Raw genomic sequence first — 23443 nt, forward strand, 5'->3', positions numbered from 1 at the left:
AATTATTAGTAGATAGGCATTTGGGTTCTTTTCAGTTCAGGCTATTATGAAAAAAACTTGTGAATATTCCAGTACAAAACTTTGAATGGACATACATTTTCAGTTATCTTAGTAGATATCTAGGAATGTAATTTCTGGGTCATTTGGTATGTTCAACTTCCTAAGAAATTGCCAAATTACATTTTGCATTTCTAGGATGTTATTTAACGTCATCACCACACTTGTCATGGTTAATCTTTATACTTTACCCATTTTGGTGGGCGTGTAGTGTTATCTCGTAGTTTTAATTTGAACTTCCTGAACAACTAATGATATTAAGCATCTTTCTGTGTTGATTTGCTGTTTGGATATCTTCTTTTGTTAGGTTTTCTTAAAAGTGTCCTTTGAAGGACAACTCTTTTAAAGTAGATGAAATACATTTCATCAGGTTTTGTGTGTGTGTATGGTTTGTGCATTTTGTGTTTAATTTAAAACCTCTTTTCCTCACCCAAGTTTCAGATTTTTCTCCCATGTTTTCTCCTAAAACGGTGAATAATTTTAGCACTTACATTTAGGTCTATGATCCATTTCAAGTTAATTTTTGTATATGGTGTTATGTGAGTCAAAATTCTTCTTCTTCTTCTTTTTTTTTTTTTTTTTGCTTTTGGATGTCTAATTGTTCCAGCATATTTGTTGAAAATACAGTCTGTTTCCCATTAAATTACCCTGACACTTCTGTCAAAAATCAGTTGACCACATACATGTGGGTAGATATCTGAACCCTCTTCTTTTGTTGTGTTAATCTGCTTCTGTCCATTCTTATGCATGCCACACTGTCTTTAACACTTACTTTAGAGTAAGTGTTAAATTTAGGCGTTTGGGTCTTCTACTTTTGCTCTTCTTTTAAAAAATTGTTTTGACAACCTTATTTCCTTAACATTTCCGTATAAGTTATAGAATAAGCTTATTGATTTGTACATAAAGATCTCCTACATTTCAGCTGGGCTTGTCTTAAATCTGTTGATCAATTTAGAGAGAATTGACATATTAACAATATTGTGTTTTGATCCATGAGCATGGTATATCTTTCTGATTATTTAGATTTTCTTTAATTTTTTCAACAATATTATGTAGTTTTTAGTGTACAGGTCTTGAACATTTTTTGCTGAATTTATCCTGAACTATTTTATGTTTTTGATGTTATTGTTAAGTGATTGGTCTTCTAAATTTGAATTGTTGGTTGCATTTGATACTTATTACCCTTATTACCCTTGAATCTTACATTCTTGCTAAAAATTTTTTTTGTAAATGTGTTGAGATTCTCTGTATAGGTGATCATATCATGTGAGGACAGACACAGTTTTACTTCTTTCTAATTTCATGCATTTTTGTTTCTTCTTTATTCTGCTAATACCTTGAATTTTGTTGTTTGATTTTTTTTAATGTTAAACCAACTTTGCCTTTCTTAAATAAATCCAACTTGGTTATGAGATATTATCCTCTTGCTGTGTTGCTGAATCTAGTTTGCTGAAATTTTATTAAGAATTTTAAATATTTGTTTCTTTGTAATATTCTTTAGGTCCCTCCTCTTCTCTACCCCAGGTAGTGTCTCTGGGTTTGGATTCAGGGTAATGTTGGCCTCTTGAAATGAGTTGAGAAGCACTGTTTCCTCATCTGTTTTCTGGTAGATCTCACCAGTGAAATTTTTGGACCAAGAGTTTTCTTTGTAGGAAGGTTTTTACAATGAATTAAAAAAATATATATATATATACACATATGTATGTATATGTGTGTGTATATATATGTGTATATGTATATAACCATGCCTTTTTTTTTTCCTGGAGTAAGCTTTGGTAGTTTATGTGTTTCCAAGAACTTGTTCATTTCATTTAAAATTTTAAGTGTATTTGCTTAATATTGTTAATAATCTCTTGTTATTGCATAGTGTCTGTAGGGAGCAGTGGTTAGCATCTCTCTTTTACTATTGCAATTTGTGTCTTCTCTCTTTTTATTTCTGATCATTCATCCTAAAGGTTAATAATTTTTATGGATATTCTCAGTGTTAGGTTCATATTGTTTTTCTCCTAGTTTGAAGTTGCCTATTTCATTGGTTTTCACTCTTACCTTTATTATTTCCTTCCTTTTGGCAACTTTGGGTTTAATTTGCTTTTCTTACCCTTGCTTCATAATGTGGAAACTTAAAGCATTTATTTAAACCTTTTTTTTCTTTTCTAATACAAGTATTTAATGTATAAACTTCCCTATAGGAACCAATTTTTGTTGTATTTACAGATGAATATAGCATATTTTTAATGTTACATATGTTTTCACATTTTTTGGTATCATTTGTATCTATTCTTTTCCCAAATTTACTGATTTCTCATGTCCTATTTTTTTGACCAATGGACTATTTAAAGATGTGTGTTTTCCAAATAAGATTTATTTATCATTTAGAAATGTCTACGCAGTGATATTGGGTTCTGGTCTTAGGGTGCACTGGGGTGAATCAACAGTCATATTAGAAAATAACAGAATGCTATAGTATGAGAGAGAAAAAAAATGGAGAACCTACTTACTCTAAATTGAGTTACCTGTTTGAGGACGTAGTGCTTAGTTTGAGACTTGGTAGCAAAAAGTATGGGGAAGCGGCCGCAGGCTCAGAGGCTGTAGAGAGAGACCATTTGTAGCTCCCAGCTCCCGGCGCACTGATCCTTCACCAAAGATGGGTTGCATTCCTACTTTCGTCTACGCTAATAAGTTCTTTCTCTTATACAGTTCATATTATGCTATTAAGGAGTATTAAAGACATTTCTTCTATTTATTTATTTGTTTCTTTTTATTATTTCTTATGTTCAGTTCTTCTTAATGGAATAATTTTATACGTTTATCACCTCAAATTAATAGAAATTGTAGTTTTAGTATGATAAATAGGTGCTAGGCTTGGAGACGGACAACCTCTGTTTGAATCTCAGCTTTACCACTGAATAGCTATGTGATGCTAGGCAAATTTTATAACATCTTCAAGCCTTAGTTTTCCCATTTCTGTGATGCAGATAATAATTCTATTTTATAAGGATGTTTTGTGGATTATGCCCGTGAGTCACTTGGTACAGTGCCCAACAAGTAGCAGTACACAAAAATAGTGCCTGTTGTGGGGCGCCTGGGGGGCTCAGTCAGTTAAGCATCGACTTTTGGTTTCCACTGAGGTCATGATCTCAGGGTCCTGGGATGGAGCCCCATTGGGACTCTGCGCTCAGCGGGGAGTCTGTTTAGGATTCTCTCCCTCTGCCCATCCTCCCCCAGCCCCACACACACTCTCTCTCTCTCTCTCTCTCTCTCTCAAATAAATAAATCTTTAAAACAATAGTGCCTGTTGTGATAGTAATGGGAAGAATCACTTATATTAAACAATCACTTATTATATTTAGTCATCTGTAGTATGGAGATAACATTATGTAGCTTTTATGATTGTTGTTAGAATGTACTGTTCTTAATGCTCCAGAATGACAGTGTGTATTATTTTTCTTGTATTGGTATTGGATATAGTCCAGATATATCACATATATCCTAATAAATATAAGTATTTTAAAACAATTACCTTGAGAAATTTTACCTTTTTAAAAGTGTGTTTTTATTTTCCAAATGAAGAATTATTTTAATTTTAATAATGGATTGGAAATTTAAAATGATTAAAAAGGAAGATATTTTTTGTCTTTTCATGTCATTAAGTATTTCTAATAGGCAACTTTTAATCCCAGAAAATTTTAACTTGTCTTGCATTACTTTTTTAAAAAGTTGCCCGTGTACAGGCTATGCTTTCAGAGAAATACCAGTCACCTAGTTGGTGATCTAGAATTCTTTTTACATTTTCAGACTTATAGGAAGAGGCCAAGAAGCAGACAAATAGGGCTTGAGGCATTTAGCTGATAATTTATAGCTAACACAGTTTCAGCCTCCAGCACCTCTGACCTTGGATCTCTGTCAGTTCTTCTGTGGTATCCTAAAGGGCTAGTTTGTAGTTCAAGAAATATATATTGAGCTATATTATTAAATATGGCATTTTTATACTTAAGTCTATATCATAATCATTTTTGAAAGAACCTTACTTAAAAACTAAATGCAAACATTGATTACTTTGCATTAATTTTTCTGTGTGAAATAAATGCAGACTGTGAGCTTCGATTGTAAAAAGGATAAACATCTGGGAGATAATCCTATGAAGACTTGCCTGTTAAATGTAAGAATACTTTCATTCGAGCCTATAAAATTAAGTATTCAAGTGGTTATTTCATGATGTATTTAATACTGTTCCAGTTGTGTAGTATTTGTTGCTATAGACTGAATATTTGTGCCCCCCTCACCACAAGACTCGTGTGTTGAAGACTGACCCCCAGTGTGATGGTAGCAGGAGGGCCCGGTCTTTGGGAGGTGATGAGTCATGAGGATGGAGCCCTTGTGGGAGGGATTATTAGTCCCCTTAAAAGAGCGACCCCAAAGAGTTTACTCGCCCTTCCACCACATGGGGATACAGCAAAAAGACAGCCTTTGGTGAACTAGGAGGGAAGCTCTCACCTGACACCTGGTCTGCCAGTGCCTTGATCTTGGACTTCCCAGAACTGTGAGGAGTAAAGTTCTAATGTGTATAAGCCGCCCCCAATCTTGGGTGTTTGTTCAGCAGCCTGAACAGACTAAGACACTGTCACTGATTCTTTTCTGTGTGGGTGAGCCAGAGCCATTCTTTTTTTTTTTTTTTTTTTCAATTGTTCAATTACACAGCAAACACTATTTTTCTTTCTTTTTTTTTTCTATATTTTATTTATTTGACAGAAATCACAACTAGGCAGAGAGGCAGGCAGGGAGAGAGGAGGAAGGAGGCTCCTTGCGGAGCAGAGAGCCTGATGAGGGGCTCGATCCCAGGACCCTGAGATCATGACCTGAGCCGAAGGCAGAGGCTTTAACCCACTGAGCCACCCAGGCGCCCCCAGAGCCATTCTTTTAATCTTAAGTCTTTTTACAAACCCAGGGGATGTGTTGATCCACACATGGTGCAGACATGTCTTGTTGCTTTAACTAATTAGTTGTCTTCAGAATATTCAGGTTTCAAGCTCAGTGGATGTTGTGATAACAAATGTCATCATTGAAAATGAGCATATTTGGGGGGCGCCTGGGTGGCTCAGTGGGTTAAAGCCTCTGCCTTTGGCTCAGGTCATGATCTCAGGGTCCTGAGATCGAGCCCCACGTTGGGCTCTCTGCTCCGCAGGGAGCCTGCTTCCTCCTCTCTCTCTGCCTGCCTCTCTGCCTACTTGTGATCTCTGTCTGTCAAATAAATAAATAAAGTCTTTAAAAAAAAAAAGAAAAGAAAATGAGCATATCTTGTTACTCTCTAGTTAACCTTTTTTTGTTTTCTACCATTACCAAGGAATGACTGAAAGTTGTACAAGTGGTATATACAAGAAGAAAAATGAGTTTAAAATCTTAGATTGCAGTGACAGTTCTTAGGAAATTTTTTATTTCCAGATTTTTTTGTTTTTTTTAAAAAGTTACTTGGATTAAATACTAAACTTTTGCACAGTGAAGAAAACCATCAATGAAAAGGCAACTTACTGAATGGAAGAAGATATTTGTAAATAATACATACGATCAGGCATTAATATCCAAAATATATTAAAAACTTATACAATTTAATATAAAAATACCCAGCTCCATTAAAAAATGGGCAGAGGACTCGAATAGATGTTTTTCCAAAAAAGACATGCAAGTGGCCATCAGACACATGAAAAAGTGCTTAACATGACTCATCATCAGAAAATGCAACTCACAGTGACAATGGAATATCACTTCACACCCATCGGATTGGCTGTTCACAAAAACACAAAAAAATCATAAGTGTTGGCGACAATGTAGAGAAAAGGGAACCCTTGTGCAGTGTTGTTGGGAATTCAAACTGGTGCAGCCACCATGGGGAACAGTATGGAAGTTTCTCAAAAAATAAAAATAGAGCTATCATATGATCGAGCAAATTCCACTTCTGGATATTTACTCAGAGAAAATGAAAACACTAATTTGAAAAGATAAACGCGTCTCTCCTCTCGTTGCAGCATTGTTTATAATAGCCAAGATATTTGAGAAAGCAACCTAAGTGTCTACTGATAGATGAATGGATAAAGAAGATGTGATATATATTATATATATTTTATATATATATATAATATTATATATTACATTACATTTATATCATATTTCGGGTATATGTTACTTTTACTTTTATAACTTTATATATATATGCATATCTACACAAACACTTGCATATACAATGGAATTAGTCCTCAGCCATAAAAAAGAACAAACTCTTGCCATTCACAACAACATGGATGGATCAGGAGTGCATTGTGCTAAATGAAATGATTCAGACAGAGAAAGATAGATATGCTATAGATTCTACTTCGATGTGGAATCTAAAAAACAAAGCAAGTGAACAAACAAAACAGAAATAGATTTATAAATACAGGAAATAAACTGTTGGTTACCAGAGGGAGGAGGGCAGGAAAAATAGATGAAGAGGACTAAGATACAAACTTTGTTATAAAACCAATAAATCATGGGGATGTGATGTACAGCATAGGGCGTATATGGCATATGGTGACAGATCATAGCTAGAATTATTGTGAGGACCATTTTACTATATATAAAAATATCGAGTCACTATCACTATGACGTACTCCTGAAACTAGTAGCACTTTGTATGTCAATTACTCTTCAGTTAAAATAAAGAATATAACTTTTTCAAAATAGATCAGTCTGTTTTCAAAATAAACATGGGTTTTGTGATGAAATACAGACTTGTTTATTTAGTAGGTTAAGATAATCTATTCACACTAGTGTCTTCCTACAGTAGGACTAAGTACAACCAACCAAAAAACATGGAGTCTTTCCCTTAAAGGAACTTAAATTTCTAAACATATGCTTTTTGCTTGAGTAGCAAATAACTCATTACTGTTTTTGAACAAAATGATATTCAGGTATTTTATATGATTTTATTTTGCTTCTAATGAAAATACTTTATCTTCAAAACTGTAAGCCTTATTTTCCCTATAAATAAATACTTGAAAAGTATTTTGAATTTCCCTTCATCCTTGACATACTTAAAAAGCACGTAACACGGAATACGAGGTCTGGTGTTGAGGATGCCAAGTTCTAGGTACTTGTGTAGTCTTTCTCTTTTCCCTGTGCCTCTGCCAAGAAAACCAAATTAATAGAGCATTAAATTTGTCACAAGGGTTAACAGTACACGTATGTGACAGCTTTGTAAGGTTTTCTCCTATTATAAATGTAACAACTGCACATTCATTGCAGAATATCAAAAAGCCAAAAAGTTATTTCAATTCAGTTGAAAAATTTATTGACTGCTTGTTGCTACAGGCTAGTTACTGTGCTGTGTATTTGGTCTACGATGTGAATAAGACAGATGGTCTTTGTATTTAAGGAAATCTTAGTGTTTGGGGGAATTAATATTAAATAATTACAAGTAATTTTCAAGGTATAAAACAGAAGATGAAAACCACTCTAAATCTCACCATCTAGCAATAATTGCTATTACCCTGTTAATATATTTTCCTGTTTTTATACTGTACACAGTTTCCATTTTATTCAGTGTTATAAAATACTCATTGTCTGGTGATTAATTATGTAGATACACGCTAATTTATTAAATCCTGTCCAAATTTTTTGAACATTTAGATTGTTTTCCAGTACTTAATCAACTTTGCTTAGGTATAATCTACATACAATAAAATGTGCCCACTTTAAATATACACGAATTTTTAAAAATTACAAAGTATACATGAATTTTGACAAATGTATATATGTGCACGGAGTTCCCATTATAATAGAGATGTGGACAATTTCCATAGCCTCAAAAAGTTCTGCCATGCCATCTGTCACCCCATCCCCCACCCACACCTGACCCAAGGCAACCACTGACCTGCCTTCTGACCTTAAGATTTGATTTACCATTTCTGAAATTTCTTTGAAATGGAATCATACAATATATGTTGTTCTGTGTGTCTTTTTCTCAGCCCAGTATTTTTGTTGCATTTCTCCCAAGCTTGTTCCCTTTCTGGCTGAGTTGTGATGCACGCATGGCCGTAGGAAGGCTTGTTAATCTACCTGGCTCTTTGTGTACATTTGGATTAATTCCAGTTACTGCCTAATAATAAAGGGGATATGCACATTCATGGGCCAGTTTTCTTTTCTCTTGGGTCAATTCTGAGCAGTATCATTGCCAAGTTTATAGTAAGCACGTGTTTATGTTTTTAAAAAATTCCAACACTGTTTTCTAAAGTAGTGGTGTCATTGGCTTTTCCAGTATTGATGTCGTAGGAATTCTGGTGGTTCCACATTCTCACCAACACTTGGTGGGGTCAGTCTTTTTAATTTATTTATTCTAGTCCATATATAGAAGTGTAATAGTATAGTTTTAAGTTCCATTTGTCTGATGATTAATGATACTAAATATCTTTTCACACACTTCTTGGCTGTTCAAATACATTTTTTGTGACCTGTCCCAGTATTTTGCCTAATTATTAATTGGGTTATTTTCTTACTGTATTCTAAGAGTTATAAGTAGTTTGCCAAATATATCACAAATAATTTCTCCTGTACTGTACCCTGTGTTTTCATCATTTTCTTGCTATTTTTGACAACAGTAGCTTTTAATTTCAAAGCCCCGATTTATCAATTCTTGTGTTTTCTGGCTTTTATATTTCTGGTCTACTACCTAAGAAATATTTGTTACCCTAAGTCACAAATATTTTCTTTTAGAAACTTTTATAGTTGTACCTACAACATTTAGGTCTATCACCCATTTTAATTTGATTTTTATGTATACAGTATGATAAGGATTGAAGTTTGTTTTTTTTCCCTTATGGATATCATTTCTCTGGCATCTTTTGTTGGAGAGGCTATGCTCTGACTTTGACACCTTTGTCAAAAATCGATGCCATGTATTTGTTTCTGGACTCCCTGTTACATTCCATCAATTGATGTGTCTTTCCTTACACCAATACCATACTGACTTGATTGTTACAGCTTTAAAGTATATCTTATAATCAGGAAGCGCACTGTTGTTTCTCAGAATTGTTGTGGCCCTTCAAGATCCTATGCATTTCCTATCAGTTTAGTATCAGCTTCTTAATCTCTTCTTAATCTTTTCTGAAAAGCCTGCTGGGACTGTGATGGGATTGCTTTGAGCTTATAGATTAGTTTGGGGAGAACGGACCTGTCAGTAATAGTGTTCTGATCCATGCACTCACTCAGTATATCTGTTTACTCACGTCTTCTCTAAGTTCTTTTAAAACTTTTTGTGAGGGGCGCCTGGGTGGTTCAGTGGGTTCTGCCTTCGGCTCAGGTCATGATCTCAGGGTCCTGGGATCGAGCCCCACATCGGGCTCTCTGCTCAGCAAGGAGCCTGCTTCCCCCTCTCTCTCTGCCTGCCTCTCTGCCTACTTGTTATCTCTCTCTCTGTCTCTGTCAAATAAATAAATAAAATCTTTTTTTAAGAAGTTTTGTGATTTTCCATATATCAGTCTTGCATAACTTTTTTCAGTTTCTCTTTACATGTTTCTATTGTGTTTTCATTGCCAGTTGTTTGTTGCTAGCATATAAAACAACTGATTTTTTGTGTACCCCTGTTGTTTCCAATGGCCTTTTGAGTCTCACAAGTTTTATAATTTCTTTTTGTAAATTTCTTTGGAATTTCTATGTAGACAGGCTTGCTGTCTGTGAATAAAGGCAGTTAACTTCTATTCCAATCAGTATGACATTTATATATTTGTCTGTCTGTCTATGCCATATTTCACTTGGCTAGGAACTCCTGCACATGCCAAATGAAAGAAGTGAGCATCCTTGTTCCCAGTCTCGGGGAAAAGAGATTCAGTCCGTCATTATTAAACATGATGTTAGCTGTACATTTTTAGATGCCTTTTATCAGGTTGAGGAAGTTCTGTTTTGTTCCTAGTTTGTTAGGAGATTGTAGTATCAGTGGCCATTGAGTTGTTTTAAAAGCTGCTTTTGTATCATTTGAGGTGATCATACGATCTTCCCTTTTTTAGTCTGTTAATATGGCAGATTACGTTGGTTTCAAATGTTAATCCAGTCTTTCATTCTTGGGATTAACCATCACTAGTCGTGATGTATTATTATCATCTTTTGTTGGATATGATTTGGTCAAGTTTTGTTAAGTCTTCTTACATCTGTGATTATGAGGGAATATCGATACCATTTCATGTAATGCCCTTGTCTAGTTTTGTATTAAGGTGATGCTAGCCTCATGTAATGTTTGAGAAGTATTTCCTCCTGTTTTCTGAAAGTATTTGCATGAAACTTATTCCCTCTTTTTTAGGAGTTTGGTAGAATTCACTATCAGACTAGGGGGAAGAATTTTTTGAGTTGGTTTTTAAATACAAACTCATATTTAACTTACCACATTTTTTGAAGATTTTAAAGGTTTATTTATTTAGAGACAGGAGATAGTGGCCTGAGTGTGGAAAGGGGAAGAGGGAGAGGGAGAATTTCAAGCAGACTCCCTGCTGAGTGTGGTGGTGGACACAGGGTTCCAGCTCATGACCCTGAGATCGTGACCCAAGCCAACAACAGGAGTCAGACTCTCAACCGTCGGAGCCACCCCAGCGCTCCTAACTTGTCTCTTTTTATATTCAAGGTAGGTTATACCATCTTACGTATGCTAGGACCCTTCACCAGCACACCTTCATTTTCCCCCTTCAAGGTTTTGTGCAGCTGTTAATATGTTTTCAACTTTACATGTGCTATGAATGCCAAGTGCATTGTTTTTTGTTGTTGTTGTTTTAGACCAGCACTGTCTTTTAAAAAGATTAAAAACATAAGAAAAGTCAACATATATTAGCCCACAAAGTTATGATTCGCAGTCTCTTTTTTACCTTGTGTAGACTCAGGTTTTTATCTGGTACCATTTTGCACCAGCCTGAAGCATTACCTTGAACATTTATAGTGCAGTGTTTCTGATGATTTCCCTAACCTTTTGCATGTCCCCAAAAGGCTTTATTTTGCCGTCATTTTTGGAAAGCTATTTTAGCTGTGTATAAAATTGTAGTTTGCCAGTTCTATATTTAATTACTACAAAGATGCCTCTCCTCTTTCTCTGGTTTGCACAGTTTCTGACAAGTCGTCTGCTCTCATTCTTTGTTCCATGTGCTTCCTGAGTCCCCCCGTCCTGTTGGGCTTTCCTTTTAGCGCTTGCTCTCAGCTATTTAATTATGATGTGCCTTGTAGGATTTTCTTCACATTTCTTTCTGTTGGGTTTTTTTAAGCCTTTGTGAATTTGTAGGCTTATCGTTTTCATCAAATTTGAAAACTTTTTGGTTATTTAAGTATTTTTCTTCTGTTCTTTCATTTCTCGTGTCCTATCCCAAGAGTGCACTTATGCATCTTTTTTAGCCTGCAGGATACTGTCCTACAGTTGATTAATGCTCGGTTCATCGTTTCCATTATTGTTTTCCTGCCTTTAATTTTAGATTTGTTTCCTGCGTCTTCAAGTCATATTTTTTTTTCCTCTAGGGTCTAGCAAGGTGATAGTTCAATCCAGTTTTTCATTTTTCACCTAGGACATCTCAGACTTTATCTCTTAGAGTTTTATTTGGGACTTTGTTTTTCTTATACCTCCCATTTATTTCCCTGTTATGCTTCTCTCTCTACCTTTTGAACCTCGAGACTGTATCTTAATAGTTGCTTTATCACAGTATCTTCTGTTCTGTCGTCTATGTCACTTTCTGAGTCTGTTTCTATTAATTTTTCTCCTAGTAATGCGTTATAATTTCCTTGTTCTTCTCACGCCAGGTTGGTCTGGCTCATAAGCAGTGATCTTTTCCAGGCTAGCTTTTAAGCCAAGCCTGGCCACCCTGGCCTTTGTGCTACAGAGGCAGTAACCGCCCAGACACTCCTGGCCACCACCACGTCTCTCAGGAAGCCTTTTCGTCCTGGTGGCTGAGGAGGCAAAGTACTTTGAGCTCGTGCTGTCACTTCATCTGACCTCTTCCATTGTCCCTTTCCCTGGCCTCAACATTTTCCTCACATACATGTGCTTCCTCTTTGATGGATTTTCCCACTGGATGCAGAATTTGAAGATGTGTTTTTGTTTTTCATTTGGCCATTGGGATGTATAGTTCCATTGCCTTTTTGCCCCTGTAGCCTCTTAGAAGGCGAGGATTATTCTCCCGTTTGTTCCTCTGTATGTAATGTTTCTCCCCCCTCAGTATTTTTAAAGGGTTTTCTGTCACTGGTTTTTCTGTGATTTGAGTGTGCTCTGCCTTCTTATGTTCCGGTTATTTGTGCATGTTTATGAGTTTTCATCATATCGGGATTCATCAAGACACACAGATTTCTGCATTCATTATTATTTTTTGTCTCTAGAAGTCCCATTTATTTCTACTTATATTTTCCTTTCTCTTTTCTTTCTTTTCATGAGCTGTTTTAAAGTCAGTCTTATTAATTCCATCATCTCTGCTGTTCTTAAGGTCTTTCTAAAGACTGATTTTTCTCTTGGTTATGGGTCATATTTCCTACATCTCCTTGTGTCTAGTAATTGTTGACGGATACCAGATCACTGGAATTTTACACAAATGCCTCGATTTTGTTGTCTGTTCTGTATTTGCTAGCTTTTGTGGGTTTACCTTTGACTGTTTTTAAAAAGTCTACTGAATGCCTGGCTATTCCGTGATGACGTGGTTCTGACTGGTCAGAAATTGGATGTGTCTCAGCTCTGAGTGAGCTCCGGGAATCACTGGGCATGCAGACCTCCATTTGTTTTCTGCTTGTTCTCGCAGACTTTAACCTTACACATGCATTGCTCGTACTCCGCAGCAGATTCGACTATGGATTTTGTGTAGCTTCTTTCTCACTGGGGCTCATCGTGTCCTGCAAATGCCATTTACCTCATTCTCCGCGAAGTCTGCTTTTCACTCTCCAACAGTGAGACCTGAGTTATGCTTGGGATCAGTCCTTTCCTGCTGGTATGTTCCATAAAGTGCCCTCGGACAGAAGACAGCTGGTTTTAGGGCTCACTCATTTGTTTCTCTTCACAAAGATCTTGGTCCTGTACTGCCCATTGTCCAGTAGCTAAAGAGAATTCTGTTAGATACTTTTCCCAGTTGTTGTTTTTTTGTTGTTGTTTTATGTGTTTCTGCCCAGTTGAGTACAGCAAGAGGGTAAGTCTGGTCCCATGAACTTTTTATCCTTATCTTCTAGTTAAAATTTTAATTAGTTTAATATTTTATATTTAACTATGACTACATCAGGGATTTATTTTGATACAGTATTAGATGAAAATCTAATTTTTCAATATGTATGAAGACTGTTTTTGCATTTTTTTTCTTATATACTGCTACAGAGGATATCCTTTTGTCAAAGACTTCTGCATTTCCCTTTTTAAAAGGAAATTTCTAAAGAAGGACCTATGGTACTTTAAAAATTATCTTAGTATCTATTGCTAATTGCCCTGTGAAGAGTTGCTCTCTGCTTACACCCCAGCTACCAGTGTATAAAGATACTCATCTCCCAACCCTTTCAGTGACAATGCTCTTTCTGGATATGCTAAATTGTCTCTTTATGTTTTTATCTTGCTCTCATTGATTATTGTAAGATGGCATGTTTTCATGAACTGCATTCATTTGTATTCCTCTCATTTTAATTATCTATGTCCTTTCCCCTTTTCCCCTTGTGTTTTAGTCTTTTATTATTTTATTTGATTTCTCTACATCTGTATGCCATCTTTTTCTCTAACTAGTGCCCAACACAGTGACTTTAAAATAATTAATGCTCACTAAATTGAAAGTTGATTCAAAGCCAAGGTAGAAACTGAGGCGGAATACCCAGAGATTTAGGTAGAAAATCAGGAGAGAGATGTATCACCAAAGCCGAGGAACATGTTCAAGGAGGAGGCCAACAGCCAACGTTCTCAGGTCCAGACCAGGTAGAAGGGCAGACTATAAATAGATCATTGGATTTGGCAATTAAGAAATAGATCCTTGGTTAATCTTAGCAAGAATTAGTTCTATAAGGTAACAAGGGTAGAAATTGGTCAGGACAGCAGATTGAGAAATAGAGTTCTTCTCCTTAACCATCATTTTTTTTTTTAGCTGATATTTATATAGAAATTTGGCTGGGAGACAAATTGGAGAATATGGTCCAAATAAAGATCTAGAAGCCTGCATGTATTATATTGATTTATGGAGGATCTATATCTTTTATACAGTAGATAAGTAAGTAGTAAGCTTGACATTATTTTTGAAAAATTCAGAAATCTAAACAATATTTTCATCCCATAAGAGGATTGCTATAAATCTACATAGAGATCACAGGGGTTCCTTCATCCAAGTTAGTGGTATTTTGAATAAAGCATGGCAGAAGTTATTTTGACCCAGACATTTTTCAGAATGACTTTACTGATGATACATGCTTCTTTCTACTTCTCATCCTCATTTGGATGGTAATACATTAAGAAAATATCTCTGCCTATATAAAATGAATAAATTTTGAGATATCCCTGAGTAATTGTACGCATTGGCTTGATTCTTGGCATACTATCTTGGATCATTTGTAAGACATATTTACCATTTCTGCAGTCAGAATTCCTTTGATAGTTGATGGTTTATTATAGCTTGAATTGACAACTTTTTTTGTTTCTTAGTATTAACTTAAAATGATGATGGAGTTCCAATCAGGAACATCTTAGATTTGATGAAATATGACAAGAGAGTAGAGAGCATTAGAGATTAGAGACTGTCTGCCAAGTATTTTAGTTTTACTATAACTAATTTAAGCCAGTCTTTTTTTTTTTTTGCAATTGTTAAGTCATATTCCCTCCTGCTCTTTATTCTGACAATGGGTTATGGATAAAATAGATCTTAAAATAATGATAGACTCTTCAGTGGAGGTGGAAAAAAGGAAGAAATCTATCAGAAGAAATCTGTTTTTATGTTGCTTAAATTATGATTTGGTGTGTGAGGAACAAGTCTTCGTTAACCGTAATTCTTAGACATTTGTTGGAGAGCCAAGAGTCCATAATCCATGTGAGGGTGTAGTTAATTTCTGATCTTGTAGTCCAGGATACACTGATGGGTTCTTTTCTTTAATCACAGACATGTATTGAGTACCTACTGTGATATCTAGCCGTGTACCCAGCACCATCAACAATCTTTCATTGTTCTTGGTGGATTTCCTAATACAGTGAAACAGTACATTGAAAGACAATTCATTGGGGCGCCTGGGTGGCTCAGTGGGTTAAAGCCTCTGCCTTCGGCTCAGGTCAGGATCGAGCCCTGCATTGGACTCCCTGCTGAGCAGAGAGCTTCCCTTCCTCTTTCCCTGCCTGCCTCTCTGCCTACTTGTGATCGCTGTCAAATAAATAAATAAAATCTTTAAAAAAAAAAAAAAAGTCAATTCATAATGCCAGGAACCTGCTCCTTCCCCATAAGCATTGTTGAACTGAGATGAGATGGGCAGTTTCGTAAATAAGGAGCTAGTCTAAATGGGGAGCTGAGTGTGTGGCCGCAGTGAACTCCCAGGAAGTGCCTGTTGACTGCGAAGTGGTCTGTCCTGTAGGTGATGAAGAGAAGTGAATGTGAGCATGTGATTTAAATGATTATATGAGGGGAGGTTGGTGTTGTGGTTATTACTGAAGTAAGGGGAGGTAATGGCAGCTTCTCATTCCTTTTGGCCATTACTAAAGTGAAAACTTGAAGCCTTTCAGTTTGTCATTGTAGAAAACCTTGAATCAAACTTTGAAAACATTTCTAGAGATCTGAGGAAGCCTGGATGCTTGTAGAATGTAACAAGCTCCCATCCATCAGTTTTGGCAAATCAGCAGTCCTTTCTTTGAAATCAAATGTAAATCAAATAATTAAGTAGAAATATTACATCTCTGTTGTGTACATTTATTTTAATCATGTCTCAGTGCCTCATCCTTGAAAGAGTGAAGCAACAGTATAGTGAGGGGAAAATGCAGTCTGATGATGCATACTTTTTTCCTCGAGTAACTGAAGGTTAAATGGGTAGCAAGCAGAATGCCTTAAACAAGATTGGTATATTGATTAAAACGCTGATTTAACAGCTCGCGGTCTCCCCTTGGAAACCTGGAGAAGATAAGCCAGCTGCTGTGTAAGAGTGCTCCGTGTCCGCTGAGAGTACACTATCTATCATCACAATATGGTGATGAGAGGTGTTTTATGTTTGTGTTAATTTCCCCCACTAAATCAGTAATTATTACAATCCTGTCCCTGCTGTTTACCCTGCAGCTGTTTTTCCATTTGTCGAGAGAGCGGGTGTTCTCCGAGGACCGCACACGTTTCTATGGTGCAGAAATTGTCTCTGCTTTGGACTATCTACATTCCGGAAAGATTGTGTACCGTGATCTCAAGGTAAAAAAAAAAAAAAAGTAATCAAACTTTGTTTTTGCAGAGACTATAGGGACAAACACAGAGTAATTACAAAGTTACACAGTTTGGAGAAAAGCAGATTTAGTTGGGAAAAAAAAACAGTCTGTTTAAGAACGTAGTTCATTGCATTTGACAGGCATTCCATTCACTGAGACGGACGTACGTAGGTCCTTCATGTCTGAGTTTTTAACGTGCGCCGTAATTTCTGCTTGACAGCTCTGACCTGCCCATGACAGTTTCATTTTTCTGGAAATTTACGAGCAATGGTAAACATCCAGTTAGGAGTCAATTGACTTTGCCAGGGACATTCTAAAGTAAGTTTCATTATTACATTCTACCGCCCTGTGATGTGTTATGGAGAAACTTTTATCATATGTAAGATATTTCTTGTGGGGGAAAGTATTTAATTTGATTTTGGTCTTCACTTTGTGGTGGGTTTAAATACCAGGAGCATTTTAATACAGCTTTTTTGATTTGTTCATTTTCCATTTCAAAAAGCGCCATGTTGGTTTTTGGACAGTAGTGACTTGACTTCTCTGAGTTCCTTCCTGATGAGACCCTCGGAATAGCTCAGGGGTTGACATACTTTCTATAAGGTCCGGAAAGGCTTGGGTGCCCGTAGTCGCTTCCGTAATTCCTCCACTCCGCTCCTGTAGGGCGGTAGATGCCTGAGCTAGAACGTTATTTACCAAAAGAAGCAGTAGGCTAGCTTTGCTCATGGGCCATAGTTTGCTGAGCCCTGGAGTAGCTCATAGAAGGTCGTAGTGAAGCTCATGACACTGTTTTGAATTAGATCGGCCACGTTAAGGAAATGTGCACCGTGACGAGTTTTGAACACATTCTAAATGTGACTCTTGTACTTTCGTAAAAAGTAAATCATACAGTGATCTTGACTTATTAAGATTTGATACAGAGTTGCTTAATTTAGTAAATATTAGTTCACTTAAAGTATGATTTGATTTGGAGAAATAGAAATCTTTTATGAAATCCCATCTGTACGAAATATATCTCCATACCCTTAAAGAAACCACAGTTACCCCTCGCTCCTGCCTCACTCCTTTTAAACACCTGTGGTTCCTAAGTTAACTAAGCACTTGTCTGGTTCTCTCAGGGTTTTGTTGTCATGTACATTTAGGCTGTGAATGACCCTAGGGCATAACCCTCTCACAAAGTACTATCTATACGCAGACAGTGAGATTCATAGTATGTATGTTTGTATGACATATTATGCATTGAAGTTTAAAAGAAACTATAAATACTCTATTTAAGAAAAATGAACTATGCAGCTCTGAACCACCAGATCGGGGATGAGCTGATGTCCAAACGCCAAGGTACACCAGAGATCAAGGGTACGATTATACTTAGCCTGAAGTCTTTATAACCAGGAATGTGACAGAATTAAGCCCCTGTAGTTTAGGTCTGTGTGGCCAAGTAATCCTATGATGTTTACATGTCTTGGATCTAGATGTTTTTTCAAGAAAGTAGTTCCATGGCATGATGAAACTTACAAGTTATATTGTATTTCCAGACTTACTCAGAAATAGTTAGCTCTTCTCTGAGGCTGCTCTCCCCTTGCTTGAAGTGTTATCTTTTATGGATCCTAGTTGTAGGGGAAAAGGGGGGTGTTTCCTCGATTTAAGGGAGTGAGAGTCATTTGGAGGGACACAGTAACCTTCAAAATGCTTGAGCTGGAAGCAGGAACTATTAACCTAAAGAAACAAGGGAAAGAATGCCCATTTGATCACCGGGATGGATTAAGGAATGATATAATGGGGATGGTCTTGGTCAGTAGTCTGTGTTAATCATTCCTTCTGAGATGAATGGACTTGTTGGTATATCAAAATGCATTTAATAAGAGTTTCATTGCTGTGTCCTTTCTGATGCTAGAGTTAGACCAAAAACACAGAATTTCGGTATGTATGAATACCAGACCATGTAGTTACCATATGCATAGCCACTGACTTCACTAGACAGTGAGGTGGTCTCTGCTCTCTTAGGTTTACTTTTTTAAAATATAGTATTTAACTTCATTATTAAAATATAGTATTTAATATAGTATTAACTTTAGGTCTAAGTAATTATATAACACAGGACAGAAGCCACACAAACACACACCAGGAAGAATACACGTAATGTTAAAAGCCAAGCATTCAGATTTATACAAGTGTTACTGGTATCCGTAGCGCACAGGCTTACGTGTAATAGAATGAGATCCTGTAGATGGGCCGACATTTCAGGCTGTTCCATACTCGACAGGTGAGGTCACGGAAACCCGGAAGTCTAGCAGGTGTCTTACTTGTAGTCCAGGACTAAGTTGGTGACATGGGCAAGATTATGGAAACCATTATGGGCTCCAGGCCCAGTGTCCTGCTCCTTACACACCCTTCTGCCTTTCTAGAGTTGAAATCTTCGTGGAGAAGGAACGCATTAGATTAACTCTGGGAGATCTTTGTAAATCTAAAAGTCGAATGAAGCTGCTAAAGATACGAGATTGGATGTTTTGAATACATTTACACCAGATATATTAAAAACCGCATCATCAGAACTGATTTAGGCACCAGTTTAATTTATCAGGCTCAGATTTGTCTCGATCCTCTCCTTACTAATGACCTCATGTTTATTCAAATGCAAATCCATCTGATGCCCGGCATAGCTGTGCCTCCCAAGAAAATGCATACCTGTTTGCCGACGCCCCATTTATCATGGGAGGGCAAGCCTTACTTCATGTGCAAGTTAATTTAAGATATTTTGTCAGTTCAGAGTTCCTAATAAGTTGGTGTTCATGGCAGCAGATAAATTACTACGATCTTTGTGACACTTCTAAAAGTAAGTTTGCTTAGTTTATCAATATTTGCCATAACACGAAGTTCTCTCTTAGGACTCAGACCCCTTGTGATTACTTAGGGAAAACTAGTTTATCTTCATGAGAGCATCAAAATTTGAAGAAATCCCTTTTAAGATTCTGTCAGCAATGCAAAATATATTGAAATCTTCCTTTCTGCCTAGTTCTTACTTTGCAGGGGAAAGCTTTCCTTTCAAAGGCCACACCATCCAAGTACAGAATAGGCTGAATGGGGGGCGTATGCAAAGGTGCTTATAAGGATACCAGAGTTCTTGAAGATTCAGTTTCTCCGGGAGTTTGTAACAGGGCAAGAAAGGGCAGAGAATCGTAGATAAATCACTACAACATTCTATTGGTGATTCATCTAATCTTATTTTCTACCTAATTAGAGAGTTTAGTGGTTAATATAACCATTTACATTATTAACATGAGAAAACCAACAAACAGATTTAGGTGATTTCCAGGTCTCCGTGTGGGCCCAGACGATGGGCTGCGAGTCTCCCTGGCTTCATCCGCTGCCTGACTCGTGCCCCGGATAAACCCGCAGTCTAATAACCAAAAGCCAGGTTCTTTTTGCTTTACCTACGGAGCCTCGGGACTCCTCGCCCAGCTCCCACTTCTTACCTGTCCCTCTGGACTCCCTCTTCAATAAAAATCTTAAGCCACTGCTATTAAGAACCCCTCCACCCTCTAAAATTACATTGTACTACTGGGCTGCGTTCGTTACGTGTGTCTAGTCCTTACGCAGCCTGGCCCCTAAGTGGGGTCCCCCCGTTGTGCAGTAGCAGCCATCTCCAGCCGAGGCAGCATCAGAAGTGGAGACGTGTCTTCCTTCAGTATTTCCACACACTCTCTGAAGTTCAGGGTTGTTAAGGTCCTGCAGGTCAACTTGTATGACATGTTAGCACTTTGAGGGCCCTAAACCCGAGAAGGCGGTGAGCAGGGGACAGATTCCTGACTGCGTTCTCGGGCCGGAGGCAGTCTGGGTACCACACGTCGGGTTTGGTGTAACGGTGCCAGAATGGGGCGCAAGACGGAGCGGAGGGGATTCTTCATACCCGCTCCGACAGCCATCAGAGCCCTGAGGAACTGCAGTTTTCATTCCTCTGTTTAATCACAGTGCCAGCCATTTAAATAAAATGATACCTAAGAGATACGTACAGTAGCTAGATAGTAGAATGTGTGTCTACATTAGGATATTAGGGAGGGTGCAAAGCTTAGCCAGTCTGGCGTACATCAGAGCAGAGCTTCCCAGCCTGTGCACCACAGATGGGTTACAGGGGACCCACGCCTTGGAGCTTCTGGGCCGGTCAGGTCTGGCTTCAAGCAGCTCGTCCGCCGATGCTGCTCACGCCCGACAAATTTCATTTTTCATTGTACTGGGCAGTGTTGAGAAGCACTGTATTAAAGAGAGCAAGGATTTTTAGAGTTTAGTTTTATGCTAGGCACCAGCAAGAACAAGAAGGAGCATAGTACTTTCTTGCTAGATTTCTCGTCCCCAAAGCACAAAGGGAAAAAAGATGTCAACATCTACTACATTTTTTTTTGTATATGCACTGAATTAAGACCCTCCATCAGATAATGGCTGTCTGCTTCTGCGGGGGAAAAACATTGCCTTTTTTGAATGGGAACTCTGTGAGCTATAGGTAAATACTTTCTCTCTCCTCAAAGAATGAACTGTTAGAACGCAGCCCTCTCTAACTGGACAAACAGCAGGCATCACTTGGGTTTTTCATATATAATCTTTTCTCTCAAACCTCTTATTTGATTTTGCCATTGCTTTTGCCTGTGGATGCATCGTGGAGCGTACACATAACGCCTGCCCTCAGCCTCGGAAGCTAAGACTGATTGGAGGTAAAAGCAGATGGATTTGGAATTTATAAACAGAGACGACCCGAGCAGTCAGCACCACGGGGCATCCTGGGCTTCGTAGCCCGCGCAAGCTAGCAGAGCCGTGAGATTGAGGGAAGAGAACCAAGGAGAGATCATTTGTAATTATTTCATTTCTCCTTGGCACAGAATGTTCGACTAAATCCCCTTTAGTGTTTAATGCATGGAGGAAGTGATTTCCAGGTGATTTTGATCCGCTCTAAGCCATTGATCTGCTTTGAAAAGACTTCCAGGTGATTCCGTACAACCTCCACATTTATTAATCACGATGCTGATGGTTCTTCACATTTCACAGAAACTTGGTTATGCCTCTGTGTCGAATTATCATTTATTTTTTAACAAGACTGGATGTTTGGTTGCCCCGATGTGTCCTTATCCAAGACTAGGTTTGGGGAAATCCTTTCTGTAAAGTGATACGTCTCTGACGACTGTTGATACTTTTTAATGGATAAGTTGTATTTGTCAGTCATGCTTGGTAAAATGACATTTCAGGATGTCCAGAGAGCAAAAGTAATTGATGGGAGAAGGTGGACACCATTTAAAAACTGGCTCAAAAAATATGAAGTATTTATGTTTTGTTGTTTTATTCAGTCGAAATTATTGCATATTGACAGTGTCACTGAGCTGATCAAAGTGTTCTTTTTCTGAACTTTCCCGTGTTGTCTCGAGGAGCACACACCATTGTGATAACTCGTAATTCAGCCATTAAGCTCTCCACGTTGACTAAATGATCGATACACTTATTGAATGTGTACAGTGTGTAAAGTTCCGCATTCAGTATCTCTAATTCTCAAAGCAACCACATCAGATACTACTGTTATTTACCTCTGTTTCATAGACGAACTTGAGAGACACAGAGATCAACCGCATGCCCAAGGTCTCCCAGTGAGTAAGGGCAAAGCTGGAATTGACGTATGCGTTCTGTGACTTACTCCCATTATGTGACCCTTTTGCTCTCACCTGCCTCCCCCGCGGTGTGCTACCTCACCCCACCTCTCACAGTCACCCCTTAGTCTGACCTCATTGCTTCCTTTATTATTGTAATGTTTTTTTTAAAAAGCTGATTTACTAAACAAATAGGATGACAGACTGTTCTGGTTTGCCCAGTTACAGAACTTTGAAGTCCTGCGTCCTGGGAAACCACCTCAGTTCTGGGCAGACTGGGACTCATGGTCACGTTCACCGTATTCCTTACTCCAACCCTGCCCTGCGTCTTGGTTCATAACTTGTCCCTCAACCCCTGGCGTCTTAGAATTGAGATAGGAGGCTAGAGAACAAGGTGCAAATCGGGATTTTTAAAAAATACACACACTTTTTGGTATTAAAAAACAGTGTTTTTTAAAAACTTCTGTCTCCTTTCGCTTCCACATAGCCTTGTCAAAATGTAGAGAAATGGTATGTGCTCTCATGTTTCCATGAATACTTGCCAATGCACATAAAGTGTATAGAGAGGAGTAATAGGATATACTCCCAACACAGACGGGAGTAGGAAAGGAATGGGCTACAGACACACATTCGTATTCTCGTCAATACTATTATGTTTTATTTGAAGTTTTTATGAGAATTTTTAGGTATTATGTTAATAAAAGAGGTTTACTAAATACTTTTAAAAAGACCTTTCAGCATTTTAAGAGTTTAATTTGGTTCTGTTTTTATATATGATAATATTCATAAATTAAAACAGTGTGCATATTTTTTAAAATGAAGAGAGCGGGACATTGATATTTTCATTCAACCAAAACAGCAGGCTCTCCGGTATATACTTCTCAGTGTGGCAGGATGGGAGAGGGAAGAGGAGGGTGTTTTTGAAAGAGAAGGAAAAAGGCTGGAAAGCCAGAAGCCTGAAGAAAAAAAAGACCAAAGCAGGGAGTGGTGATCAGAAGAAAGGGAAGTAGACAGACTCTTTCTCGACGTTTCTGACTGGTTTCAGTATTCAGGACCTGTTGCCATCTGTGCAAATTAGGCTCGATTTTTAAGTTCCAGTTAGTAGAGGAGCATAAGGAAGATGCACAATAATCTGAATTTAGGTAAAATAAAAGAACTTCTATTTTTGAAAGTTTCAAAATATATTTAGGGTTCGTTCACTTTCCTGTAGACCTGTGAAGGACAGACTTGCTTCACTGAAGTTTCTACAGTACATGAGACGTGTACTGAGCATTTAGTTCAGCCAGTACTGTCCCCAAGGACTTAGGCCTATCCTCATGTTTCCTTCCGTGAGTGTGACTTCCTTAATTATGTTTGGTTTCCCATGTATAAGACTTCGGAT

At 37.6% G+C, this 23443-nt stretch overlaps 1 protein-coding gene across 2 annotated transcripts in view; it reads left to right on the plus strand.

The window, feature by feature from the left end:
* Positions 1–23443, plus strand: part of AKT3 (AKT serine/threonine kinase 3) — a 291626-nt gene that overhangs the window by 204574 nt on the left and 63609 nt on the right. For both annotated transcript variants that reach the window (XM_080824940.1, XM_080824939.1), the window contains exon 8: positions 16305–16427. In XM_080824940.1, coding sequence (XP_080681066.1) covers positions 16305–16427 — 123 coding nt within the window. The remainder of the gene's footprint in view (positions 1–16304; positions 16428–23443) is intronic.

This window comes from Martes martes, assembly GCF_963455335.1.
Source record: "Martes martes genome assembly, chromosome: 15".
NCBI lineage: Eukaryota > Metazoa > Chordata > Mammalia > Carnivora > Mustelidae > Martes > Martes martes.